The 12,243-nt window shown below is 57.6% G+C and overlaps 7 protein-coding genes across 7 annotated transcripts; 1 reads left to right on the top strand and 6 right to left on the bottom strand.

Annotated features, from left to right (window-relative positions):
* Positions 1 to 2,239: 2,239 nt before the first annotated feature.
* On the bottom strand, positions 2,240 to 2,880 carry PG997_002001 (adenosine deaminase; the record flags this gene model as incomplete). Its single annotated transcript, XM_066806316.1, has 2 exons — positions 2,240 to 2,727; positions 2,841 to 2,880. The coding sequence occupies 2 exons, from the start codon at positions 2,878 to 2,880 to the stop codon at positions 2,240 to 2,242; spliced, it is 528 nt and encodes a 175-aa protein (XP_066673612.1).
* A 22-nt stretch (positions 2,881 to 2,902) lies between these two features.
* On the bottom strand, positions 2,903 to 3,472 carry PG997_002000 (uncharacterized protein; the record flags this gene model as incomplete). Its single annotated transcript, XM_066806315.1, has 1 exon — positions 2,903 to 3,472. The coding sequence occupies one exon, from the start codon at positions 3,470 to 3,472 to the stop codon at positions 2,903 to 2,905; it is 570 nt and encodes a 189-aa protein (XP_066673611.1).
* Positions 3,473 to 4,156: 684 nt separating this feature from the next.
* Positions 4,157 to 5,734, top strand: PG997_001999 (major facilitator superfamily domain-containing protein; the record flags this gene model as incomplete). Its single annotated transcript, XM_066806314.1, has 1 exon — positions 4,157 to 5,734. The coding sequence occupies one exon, from the start codon at positions 4,157 to 4,159 to the stop codon at positions 5,732 to 5,734; it is 1,578 nt and encodes a 525-aa protein (XP_066673610.1).
* Positions 5,735 to 5,796: 62 nt separating this feature from the next.
* On the bottom strand, positions 5,797 to 7,377 carry PG997_001998 (uncharacterized protein; the record flags this gene model as incomplete). Its single annotated transcript, XM_066806313.1, has 4 exons — positions 5,797 to 6,253; positions 6,335 to 6,729; positions 6,830 to 6,948; positions 7,149 to 7,377. 4 exons carry the CDS (start codon positions 7,375 to 7,377, stop codon positions 5,797 to 5,799), a joined length of 1,200 nt encoding a protein of 399 aa, XP_066673609.1.
* A 1,041-nt stretch (positions 7,378 to 8,418) lies between these two features.
* PG997_001997 (uncharacterized protein) lies at positions 8,419 to 9,488 on the bottom strand (the record flags this gene model as incomplete). Its single annotated transcript, XM_066806312.1, has 3 exons — positions 8,419 to 9,027; positions 9,121 to 9,368; positions 9,452 to 9,488. 3 exons carry the CDS (start codon positions 9,486 to 9,488, stop codon positions 8,419 to 8,421), a joined length of 894 nt encoding a protein of 297 aa, XP_066673608.1.
* Positions 9,489 to 9,931: 443 nt separating this feature from the next.
* Positions 9,932 to 11,118, bottom strand: PG997_001996 (uncharacterized protein; the record flags this gene model as incomplete). Its single annotated transcript, XM_066806311.1, has 2 exons — positions 9,932 to 10,287; positions 10,398 to 11,118. 2 exons carry the CDS (start codon positions 11,116 to 11,118, stop codon positions 9,932 to 9,934), a joined length of 1,077 nt encoding a protein of 358 aa, XP_066673607.1.
* Positions 11,119 to 11,540: 422 nt separating this feature from the next.
* On the bottom strand, positions 11,541 to 12,038 carry PG997_001995 (uncharacterized protein; the record flags this gene model as incomplete). The annotated part of the gene is made up of 2 exons (XM_066806310.1): positions 11,541 to 11,646; positions 11,878 to 12,038. 2 exons carry the CDS (start codon positions 12,036 to 12,038, stop codon positions 11,541 to 11,543), a joined length of 267 nt encoding a protein of 88 aa, XP_066673606.1.
* Between the last annotated feature and the right edge of the window lie 205 nt (positions 12,039 to 12,243).

Genomic DNA, 12,243 nt, shown 5'->3' with positions numbered 1-12,243 from the left:
CCGTGCCTTGCTGTCGACCACTACCCCGTCATCGCCCGATAGTTCCATTGCAAGTCCCTGCTGTATGCCAGATTGGAGTAGCGCTGTGGCAAATGTAACCGACAACCTGCACATCCGGCTGTGCATCCGAGCCTGTCAGATGTGCTGGGCCGCCCTTAATTGCGTTGCCCGCTTCCGTCCTCCATATCTCTGGCAATCTCTTGAACGCAGCTAGGGTAACCACTATTGTTCGAACCAGTACAGCAAGATAGAGGGAGGCTCGGTCATTGATCGCACTGCGAATGGTGGCACTGTTATTGCCCCCCGAGAATATGATAGACATCCAGACCGCCGCCGAGCCGATTGTCAGAAGATTGGGACTTAGGGGACTGCCAATGATAAACGTGATCTCTGGCCAATCGGCTGCATATCCTGCGAGCTTCTCCTGAAAGCGTGCGCATAGTGCATTACACAGCCGCTAGATATCCTGCCGCGCTGCTGAATGGGCCTGATGTATCCCGAGGATGCAATTTTACGTAATGGGGCGCCAGAGTGCTGGGCCAGCCGTCTGGGGTTGACCGCTAGGCGTGTTAGCTACGTGTGACACGGCGATCTGCAGAGGGCCGACAAGGATCTGGTCTACCCCAGGGGAATCGAGAACTACCGGAATAGATTGAGGATCGAGCACGGTCTTTGGCCCGACCCCCATGACAATAGCATCCAGGCTCGACTGCCAGATTTCAGGTCCTGATACCTTGAGAAGGTGCGGTGAGTGGAATGTTCCAGCAGAGATGATGACCTCCTTAGCAGCATTGAGCGTATACTCCAACCTTTCAGTCTTGACTGCAACCGCGACAGCTCTTGGGACACTAGACCGATCAAGAAGATTCCGTTTTGCTTGTGTATGAGTATACATGACCAGCTTGCCACCCCGACAATACTTTCGACCGACGAACGATGGGCATTCTCCGGTTCGATTATTGAATGACTCCAAGCAACCATCTATGCCTGAGGAGCGCGCCGCGGCTGAACCCCTTTGTAGTTGGCGACAGGCCAGTCTCCTCCAAGGTCTTCGACAATCAGGCGAGTGTTCGATCAACCCAATTGCCCAGAGTCTATGTAATGGACCATCATCAAGATCGAATACTATCTGTCGGGTCATATGTTACCGGGTCATTTATGGCACTGCATTTACCAAGATTCGGTGGTGTCAAACAGCACGACTTCTTGAATTACTTCACCAGGTTCTCGAAGGTCCAGTCTTGGGTTACCGATCAGGACGACCAGCCTATGATACGAGTTCTTCGTGCCTCGCCGATACGATATGGCAATGATGGCCGACGACCTGGCCATCGCCTTGCCTTGTGCGTAGCGAACCCATCGACTGCCCATCGCCAGCATGGGTTCGGAGATCAGACCTCAGTCCAACAGTGTGCTGGAGCGTATAAGGCTCCGAAGAGATATCTACGAACGCGCCATGCCCGTCAGCGTCAGGGATGACACGACGGAACGGTTCCCGTTCTCGGTATCGTAAGGCCCCCTGGCTTCCACCACGGCGACGGATGCGACCTCGGCTCGGCGCGACACGACCACGAGTCCACCCATACCTCCTACGACTGCGATTTCGTGCGAGTAGAACGGTTGCTGTTGCCACAGGTCCTGACCCGAAGACCATCACAGTGGTTGCTTGTTCTCAGCAACGTAGTCAGATGATGCAATGATACTGGGGTCGCCGGAGGAGCTCGAGTAGAGATGCTGCTGCTGCTGTTCTGATCGCGCATGGTCCGGTCGCCAGAACAAGGTGAGTCATAGAAGGCGGTTGAGGGACGATGTGATATAATGTATGATTGAGATACCGCAGCCCCGCCTGACCTGATCACTGCTCGCGATTGCTGGTGGTTTGGAGGAACAGCTGTATAAGAACCTAGGGAATGGATTGGCTGCCCCGGCAGGTAGGGCGAGTATTTTCGTCCTGCAGATGTCGTCTCTTCATTCCCCCTGAGCCCCGATCAGATGGGGTTGATCTTCCGATGACAGGTCGCTTACATCCATGTAGTGGGGTTTGCGTACAATAGAAGTGCTTGGCGCAACACCGAATGATAGGCCTGAGCACCTCGACCCGGATCCCATAGGTAGTGCTGGTGCCGGGGGCGGGCGATAGGCCCGTGGCGTACCGCATGCGATAGAATGCAACAACAACGACAGTGTAGCACATCACTTCTAACTAGCGACCGTGTCATAATTTCATCGGGTCTGGGTGTCAGTTGCATTCTTCCCCCGACTGACAGTTTTCCCGCCCGAATCTCTCAAGTTCTTGCAGCAGCAGCTTCTTCAGATCCTCATCCGCCCAACTGATCTCGACGGCATTTCTTGAGAGCCGCACCATATCGGTTTTGGACATGCCGCAATACCGGTAAACCTTCTCCATGGCCCCGTCGATCCACACATTGTGCATGTATGTCGGGTCATCGCTGTTGACGCACCACTTGACCCCTTCGAGCTCCCACAGCTTCCGGAGCTTGGGGAAAAGCACGTCGGTCGCCTGTCGCCGGTGGTAGGCGTGCGGGCACAGCGTTAGCGGGATCCCGCGTTCTTCTAGTCCTTGGAGTAATTCGGGTCGGTCCAGGGCGTTGAGGCCGTGGTCGATGCGCTCGGTGCCGTGGCCGTCGAGGACGGTGAAGATGGCTTCGTGGATGTGGTCCGCGGCGTCTTTTTGGTCGACGTCGCAGTGCATTGTGACGTGGAGTCCTGTGAGGGTGTTTGTTACCTCCAATGCTTGCTGACGAAGCCTGTAATACCAAGCAGACAGATCGGTGGACCACAGTAAGAGGGACAAAAAACCCTTCTTCAATATGACTTACCGTCTTTCTTCGCCATCTGGAACGCCTTCTCAAACAGCATCGGCGGCCGGTCGTACTCATTACTAGCCAGCCCCACCGCGTGAAACAGCCCATGACCCCCCGTTATCCCGGCCGCCCAAGGCCGCGCCGCCCTCGTACGCCGCGATCCCCTCCTCGACGGGCCGGTCCCGGATGAAGCACAAAATCCAATTGCTCCGGACCCCGAACTTCTGGGCCCCCTCGCGCTGTGCCCGCATGTACCCGTTCAGCACGGTCGCGGCGGGGATCCCGTGCGGGAGGTACGCCTGCAGATCGAAGAAGGGCTCGGCGTAGCGGACGTTCATGTCCGCGGCTTTCTCCAGGTACGCCATGCCGAGCTCGTAGAAGTCGTCCTCCTCGCACAGGACCTGGGTCCCCGCGAAGTAGGTCTCGAGGAAGGTCGGGGCGCCGGTGTCGCCGTGCAGCTCCTTGCGGTGGTTGTACAGGACATTGTAGGACTCCAGCAGGTCTGCGTAGGTGGCATAGGGGAGGGGGATGCGGTTGCGCTGCGCGAGCTTCCAGCGCAGGGAGGGGGTGAGGGTGCCTTCTATGTGGACGTGGAGCTCGACTTTGGGGAGGGAGGTGATGAAGGGGGAGATTTGGAGGCCGTTCATGGTGATTGATGGTACGCACTTGAGTAGTGTCAAAGACCTTTCATAGAACAGTTATTAAGAGGACGAAGCAGCCCGGATTACATTTATCGAGTTGTATTATACTGCTGATCTATGAGACCGGCTGGCTCCCCGGCGCAAATGGCCTATCAACGTGCTATTTCTGGATCAGCAGGGGGGCTAGTAGGGGTCTATGCTAGTGGACGGCACTGACCCGAAGGCGCTATCAGGGGCGGCAGAACCGCCTAACCCCACGCACCAGCAAGAGACAGCCGCGCGTTGCTGACATTCTGTCCAAACATGACGTGAACTTGATAGAGCAATACTGTTGCACGCCATTTGCCGCTTACCACCGATATTTTAACTGGCTTGTTTCTCTTAAGCTGAACCTACTCCAAAAGCTGAGCAATTGCCTTAAAGATAAACGCGAGGTCGGAAGATCGGCGCAACCCGGGGTGGCTTTCAATCTACACACGCATCCCGGCGCCACTGCTGATTTGCTAGAGATAGGTAGCCCCCGCATCGGGAGCTGCTTCTGCTGACGTTCGGCTTGCATCCGAAGAATACGCGCGCGGCCGGCGCTGGACCAGGAGGGCTTATATTATGTCTCTCTACTCACACGAGGATTCATCGCGCGAATGTCTCCTTCCACCCAATGCAGCAGCCCCTCAAGGCTCATATGCGACCATGGGCGCCCCTGATGAATTGGAAACCGGACCGACCGAGACCAGTACCCAACATGTCGAAGTCGATGCCGCCACCGCCCGCCGGATCGTGCGCCGCATCGACACGCGCCTGATGCCGCTCCTCTTCGTGACGTACGTCTTCAACTTCATGGACAAGACCATCCTGTCGAGCGCGTCCGTGTTCGGCCTCAAGCAAGACACGCACCTCCGGGGTCAGGACTACGCCTGGGTCTCGTCCGTCTTCTACTTCGGCTACTTCGCCTGGGCCTACCCGACCACGCTGCTCGTCGCCCGCCTGCCCGTCGGCCGGTACCTGGCCGCCAACACGCTGTTCTGGGGCGCCGTCGTCGCCCTCACGGCGGCGTGCTCCAACTACGGCGGGCTGCTGGCGGTGCGGTTCTTGTTGGGCGTCGCGGAGGCGACGGTCTCGCCCGCGCTCATGTTCGTTACGTCGACGTGGTATACGCGCGACGAGATCCCGACGCGCACGGGGATCTGGTTTGCGGGGAACAGCGTCGGCGGCATCGTCTCGTCCTTCCTGGCGTTTGGGATCGGGCACATCCGCAAGGACGACGACAACGCCGTCGGGCCTTGGCGCTGGATGTTCATCATCCTCGGCGTCGCGACCTTCCTCTGGGGGTTTGTCGTGTTCTGGCTCCTGCCCGACCGCATCTCGTCCGCGAGATTCCTCACGCCCGACGAGCGCCGCTGGGCCCAGGACCGCGTCGTCGTCGCGGGCACGGGCAAGACCGACTTCGAGACGGCGTGGCGCTGGGACCAGGCGCGAGAGTGCCTCGTAGACCCCAAGACGTGGTTCGTCGGGTCTTTATGTCTGCTGTGCCAGATCCCCAACGGCGGGACCCAGAATTTCGCCAACCTGGTCCTCGTCTCCTTCGGCTTCACGAACCTGCAGTCGACCTTGATTAATATTCCCTATTCTGTCCTCACCATCGCCGCCATCTCGGGCACCGGCTGGCTCGCGGGCCGGTTCCGCTCGCTCAACTGCGCCCTCGCGGCCCTCATCGTGCTGCCGCCCGTCGTGGGCAGCGCGCTGATCGGGAAGCGCGACGCGCTCCCGCACGGGGTCGCGCTGTTTGGGTACTTTTTGCTGTCGACGGGGCCCGCGGCGCTGCCGCTGCTGCTGTCGCTCGTCCAGGTCAATTTCCGCGGCGTGACGAAGAAGGGCACGATGACGGCCCTCGTGTTCGTGGCGTATTGCACCGGCAACATCGTGGGGCCGCAGCTGTTTCGCGAGGCGGAGGCGCCGGGGTACGCGACTGCGTTTCGGGCGATTATGGTGTGTTACGCGTTGGTGGTGTGTCTCTCGCTCGGGCTTCGGGGCTACCTGCAGTGGATGAACGGGCGCCGGGAGAGGGCGGAGGGGATCGTGGCGGGGGTGGGGGCTTCGGGCGTTGTTGGCGGCCGTGGCGATGACGATGGCAGCGGTGGTAAGACGGTCGATGTTGCGGGCGGGTCGGCGGCTGAGGTGACGGAGGCGGTTAATCAGGTTCGGTTGCGGCCGGAGGATTATGAGGATGTGACGGATTGGAAGACTGTTGGGTTTCGGTATCGGCTCTGAATGATATAATAGGAGCTGAGGCGGCTACTTGATTCCTGATCCGCACTGTATCGTGCCAAATACTACGCGCTTTCTCGGTCCCACGGATGTTGATGACTTGTTTGGATAGCTATGGCCCTTTGAGAATCATCATCCTCGGCTCCGATGTCGACCCGGGTGGTTCGAAGGATAGTCGGGTTCGGCATCTTCCCCATGTCTTCCGATCCAGAGGGCGAGTGGCCGTGCCCGGTCAGCTCGCGATGCTGATGCTGCCCCGGCCTGCAGTCTTTGACATTGTTCATCTGTATCTCCGAGTGCTTCGAATCGTCACTCTTGTCCCGTGACTTGAGGAAGGGGTAGATGCCTAGTGAGCCCAGTTTGGACAGGGCGTTTGGCAACGCCGGCGTGCAGTACACGATGAAGCCGCAGGTGGCTTCGGTGATGGTCCAGATGCCCACGGTGCAGAAGTCGTACGTGACGTCCTGGGATTGGGAATATTGGACCGAGACGGGGATTCGGAAGGCTGCGGCGAAGCAGGCGCTGTTCGAGTCGTCTGGTTAGCTGGAGCAGTTTCCAGGGTTCGCCTGCGTTCTTCGCACACGGGGGAAATAACGATCTTACATCAACCCAACCACGAACACCGCCGAAACGCCCAGCCGCTTCTGCACCGACATCTTCAACCCCCAAATGACCCGCTGCGGCAGCACGAGAATGACCAGATCGATGACGAAATTGACCACGGCCGACGCGACGTAGAGGCCCCGCCCGTCGAAGCAGCTGCCGGGCAGCAGCTGGTCCCAGGCCTTGGCGTGCGGCGTGCACGAGAGGTTGATGACGACGATGGCGGCCGAGTTGAAGAGGAAGTTGCCGACCAGCAGGGCGACGGAGATCCAGTAGAAAGAGGAGTTGCGGCGCGGGGTGCCGCGCGGGACGAAGATGCGGAGCCATTCGAGGACGATGGCGGATTTGAGGAGCGTGATGGTGAAGGTGTAGAAGTTGGTGGCGAGGGTGAAGAGCTGGGTACGGGCGTGAGTGAGGAGATATATGTTTCTGGGCGTTGGTTTGCTGGATGGCTTGGAATGGGGGGATGATAGGGGTTTGACGGGGTTTACTCACGTATAGGATGTCGGGGAGGTCCCGGAGACGGAAGTTCCATTGGTGGACGAGGAAGCCGACGTGGACTTCGCGGAGGAGGACGGCGACGAAGGCTACGTAGAGGCCCTGCGAGATGTCATCTGTCAGTATGAACTCCTTTCCATCGACGATGACAAGACGTAGTAGAACAGAAGAGCGGCGACATACAAAAGCCACTAGCATGAGATCTGCGCCGAAAGCTTGTGTGTTAGCGAAGTACTCGTAACAGTCAACCCCAGTGGCGTGTGTGATGTATCAAATCATCATCACCATCATCTGCCTGCTTAGTTGCCCAACTCACAGTCGCTGATGCATATCTTCTTCCAAGAGCGCCCCATTCCCGACATGCGGACGAAGACGAAGAACGAGCCGATGACGAGGCAGGTGCTGCACACTCCGATCGCCGCCCCGTTCTTGTTCGGCGGGTCGTCGAGGTTGGGCACGATGCCCGGCGGCGGTTCGAGGGCCGGTCCGGAGAGGACTTTCTCCTGTTCGGCGGGGGATAGGGCCCAGAAGCGTTCCGAATCCATTGTATATAGATGGGGAATGGAGCCAGCGTTTGCTTGTCTTGTTTGGAAAACCGGAGAGGATATCCGGCTCTCCTTCAAGTTCAGTTTGGCTCGATTCGATGGTCGCGTTTGCCACCTAATAGAAACGGAGGACGTAGCGAGCGGGATGCTCAAGGAAAGGTCAGAGAGGGTGATTACGAAGACCTTGTGTAGGATGCTCCCCGCCCCCATTTGGGCTAACGTACTCGCTTTGAGTCCTTCGTTCCCGTCAGGATGACTGAGCATGCAATCACTGCGAGAAAAAAGAAAAGAAAGAATGTGTGGTTATCATGGTACGAAGATAGTCGACATCGAGGGGTCCTGCCAGGGTACTTTTGATTTATCGGGTCCGACGGCACCCTGGCCGAACTCCGGAACCGAATCCACGTATCCGAGATGTTCTGGGGATACCTGGGCGTTAATGAGAGTGGTTATTGGGTTATATTGCGGCTGGGATTGCTTTGCTGACGGCATGGAGCTGAGGACAGCAGGGTGCCAATGCAGCAGACCCGACTGGAGTACGTCGTATTACTTGACGGATTACGTGTAGGGCTGGGCTTACGCGCAGGAGGATTGAAGCAGGTCAGACTGCGGCGCCCAGAAGTAAGACGGGCAACGGGATGTGTGAATATCAGTGCGTCGCATCCGCGTCAAATAGGAAGCGAGCATTTCGACCCCAAATCCCTCCAGCTCTTGGCCGGTGGATATCAACGCTATTCCTGAGTGCTCATCCTAGATAGGGACACATGAGCTCTTGATCCCCTCTATTCATAGGCGCGTCTCCAAGACGGCAGCGATGGGTCGCCGGCTTGGCAAGTATTGGCTGCATCAGGGGGTCTTATGTCAGACGGCCGCCTTGCATGCAATAGAGGAAACGCCCACAGCTTACGCGACAATGATGGCTCGTTCGGACTATTGCCTTTACCCGAGTGCGAAGTGTGTGATACCACCGGAGTTTCTCAAGGTATAACTATCTACCAGGACTACCCTCGAAGTAACCGATTCAACCCAGCAAACAAGACATCATGACTTAATGCTCAGACTCATCCCGCCGTCCATGATCATCCCGGTCCCCGTGGTGAAGCTCGACCGCGGGCTGCACAGGTAAAGGACCGTGTCGGCGACCTCCTCAGGCCGACAAAGCCGGCCCATGGGCATGCCCGTCAGGAGGCGCTGCTCCAGCCCCGGGACAACCTCCATGGCCCGCGTGATCATCGGGGTATCAGTCCACGTCGGACACACGCAATTGACTCGGATGCCATGGCTGACATTATCGATAGCTAGCCCCGAGGACAAGTCAGAGTCAAAGTCCGCAGTGAGGAGAGGGGGCGGACGAAAGGTAACAACCATACCCGCAGTCTTGGTAATACCTAGCACAGCGTGCTTCGAAGTATTGTACTGTACCATATTGGGCAGGCAAATGTGCGAGGACACCGAGGCCAGGTTGACGATGACGCCGCGCGACGTGCCGCGCTCCGGGTACTTCGCGTGGACCGGCTTGGGGTCCTGGGCCTTCATGGCGGCCGAGACGGCGCGCGTCACGAGGAAGGTCCCGTGAACGTTGACCTCGAGCAGGCGCTTGAAATCGGGGAAGCTGGCCGTGGAAATGGGGTCGGAGGTTCCGCCGGGGACCTGGTTCGGGGAAGTGAGTACATAGCCATAGGCGTTTGAGCGGTAGCGATCTATATCAGTTTAAAGGAAAAGGAAATCAAATAAGAAACCTACGCCTGCACAGTGAACGGAATAGTCGATGCGCCCGAATAACCCGGTCATGTGGGAGATGGCGTCCCTGACTGAGTCTTCCTGACTGACGTCCACCCGGATCGCTTCCGCGCGGAACTCCGGATGCACCGCGACAGCCCTAATGGCAGCTACGGTATCTTTGGCACCGTCCAGGTTGATATCAGCGACCAAGATGCCGCTTGCTCCTTCTTGAGCGAGGGCATGGCAGCATGCTTTGCCGATTCCGCTCGCTGCGGCGTATCGTCAGCTTATGACGACATTTCATGGGTCGATGCTCTTCCTCGACAAGGTGGGGTGAGAGTCATGTACATACCTCCTCCCGTAACAAGGGCGTATCCGGAAATGTCCATGATGGCGGTTATTGATATAGCGTCTTCCTTGAGCACCTGTCTGAACTTGTATAAGGAGGTCGCGAGTGGGAACAGTCGCTCTTGAGGAGGAGAGCAAGGGCAAAAGTCGCGACTCATGCCTCGGAACGTAAAGAGGGGGAAATTAAAAAGGGAACCCCGTATCAAGGCAGGATTGTCAAGCAAGTTGGTTGTTGGTTCTGGCGTTGGCCCCCTTGCATCCTCGGATGTACCAGACAACCGGAACCCAACAATCATAATTCCGCCACCTATTCCTTGACATGACGAAGGGAAGACGACCAGCGACTAATTACCGAACTAATTCAATATTAATCGAAGACCGGTTGTGGCAAAACATTTGGTTTGAAGGATGGGAGACTTCGGCCGATGACTCCAGGGAAGAAAGCAACACGACGCGAACGATGGAAAAGTCCGTATTAGAGTATTCAAGCTGTGATGGTGCCTTTCATGCAGACCAAGTCCCCATTTTGAACCAAGACCTCCCACGATTTCCCATCATCAGATTGAACCGGTTTCTGCGCCGAAATACGGTACGTATCCCCGGCGTACAGTGGCGACATGGCCCGGTAGCTTATCCCGCCTACCGGACCTTCTCCGCATACGTCTCTCCAGTAGTCGAGCATGCTAATGAGGTTGAGCGGGCCATGCACCACGCAGCCGGGGTGGTTTTCGACACTCCGTGTCCAGCTTCCGTCGTAGTGGATCTTGTGCCCGTTGAACGTGAGGGCCGAGAAGCGGAAGAGGCCCACGGGCGACCACCGCATCTGTCGATAGGGGTATGCTTTCGCCTACGTTAGTACGGCCCGGACTACTTTATTGGAAACAGCAAAGGACTTGACCATCTGGAAGTTGGAAACGTAAAGGGGTGGACAGAAAGTCGCTGTAACTCACAACCATCACCGGTATCTACATCCTCCGCCGTCGAAGGACCCCACACAGTAGTATCCTGCACCGCCCGAGAAGCCTCCGCATGCGCAGCCGGCACCTCCGGCCGAAAGACCCAAGACCGCCGATCCACCAGCGCCAGCCCCTCCGGCCCCCAGAACTCCTTCTCCACCTCGACCAGGACCATCTCCCCGCCGTCCCGGCTCTTCTTGGGCGTCGCGCTCAGCAGTCGCGTGCGCTCCTCGGCCCGCTGACCCACGCGCAACTGCGGCGCGGGCGGCGGCTTCCACGTCATGCGGCCGCCGGCCCACATGCGCCGCGTGAAGGGCGCGGGCGCGTTGAAGGTGCGGTCGGTCCCGTCGGGGCCGAGCTCGGTTTCTAGGCTGCTGGGGGTGAAGTAGACGAGGTGGTAGCCTGGGGGCAGTGGTGTGCCGTCGGGCGGGGGTGACTCCGAGACGTCGAAACCCGGGTGCAATTGCGGCCGGCCCAGCGTGAGGCTCAGCTTTTGGAGTTGATTTCCGTCGAGGACCTGCCGCCGGGTCATGGTGCGGTCCGCGAAAGTGTGCGCCATCTGGTCGGCGGCATCACGTGCGCTTGTGGCGAGCTGTCGCCGCTGTCGCTGTAGTTGGATGGGCCAGCATCTCACACGAGGGAGTGGAGTGGTTCGAGATAGTAGAAGAATGAACCTCTGGGTTGACCACCCCGGTGTCCTGGCGCTGATGGACATTGCGGATGTAGATCGGAACTGAGGGGGATGAATAGTGACATGTACGAGCCGAGGTTGAGTAGTTGGTTGGGTAGTGTCCACCATGCCCGCCCGCCAGCTGGGGTAGAAAGCTGGAGTAGAGAACGTGGGGGCTTAGTAAGCACAAAATACACCATCCGGATCAACCCTGTCTTTTTCATCCCCTTCGACCAAGTGTAAATGGAACCAGGGAACGAATCGTATCAATCACGAGCAAATGTAATAAGAGGCTTATGCCATATCAGCTTGTATTGTTTCCCTAGGGTGTCTATCATCTTAGGTTCAGGATCGTTTGGACCAGTACCTCCCGCGTTTGCCAAATCGGAGCACTGCCACATGATGTTTTGACGTTTTCCTGGGCGCGCCTATCGAGATGCGCCTCGACTACTGGCATCGTTCTCCCTCTAAACCTCGAAGCATGAGACGTAGGCTGACGTAGCCCAAATGCCATCGACGTTGGAGACACCGGCGTAGAAGATCTTGTCTTGAGACGACCAGCTGCATACCCCACTGTTGGAGATAGTTTGATCAGTAAAGCGGCTCTAACAGGAATATGAAAAAGACTAATACGACAGTGAGGGAGTCAATAATCACTTACTCATACAAGTGGCATCCGAATCCCTCGAAGACCTTGATGGAACGGGTGGCGTGGTGGTGAGTTGAGACTGAGGAGACGGTTCACACTGTCAGCAACAACCCGCAACAACAAGTTCTTGTTTTGTCTACTTACGACAGTTGTACACGTCAATACCGTAGATGGTGACGCAGTCACCCTGCAGGTTCTCGCCATCGCAGTACTGCAACATCTGGCGGCCGCCATCGAGGGCAGAGCGAGCGGTGGCGGCGGGCGCCGCAGTGGCGACGGCCGCGAGAAGCGGGGCGATGAAGAAGGTGGCCTTCATGTTGATGGGTTTGGACTTGGGGTGTTTCGTGGAGGATGTTTGGTGTTTGGTGGATGGATGGGGGTGGCCGTAACGAGTTGGTGTTGGGAGTAAAGAGTCAGTCAGTCATTGATGTCAAGGACTGGTAGGATCAACGTGTTTATAGGCCTTGGGGAGGTTTGAATACAGCAATAATATGAGTAATCGTTGAATTCACTCACTGATC

Source organism: Apiospora hydei, assembly GCF_038363865.1.
Source record: "Apiospora hydei strain CBS 114990 chromosome Unknown utg000003l_segment0_segment0, whole genome shotgun sequence".
In the NCBI taxonomy this organism is placed as follows: Eukaryota; Fungi; Ascomycota; class Sordariomycetes; order Amphisphaeriales; family Apiosporaceae; genus Apiospora; species Apiospora hydei.
Note: the sequence above shows the minus strand (reverse complement) of the source record. Positions and strands in the feature narration are given on the sequence as shown.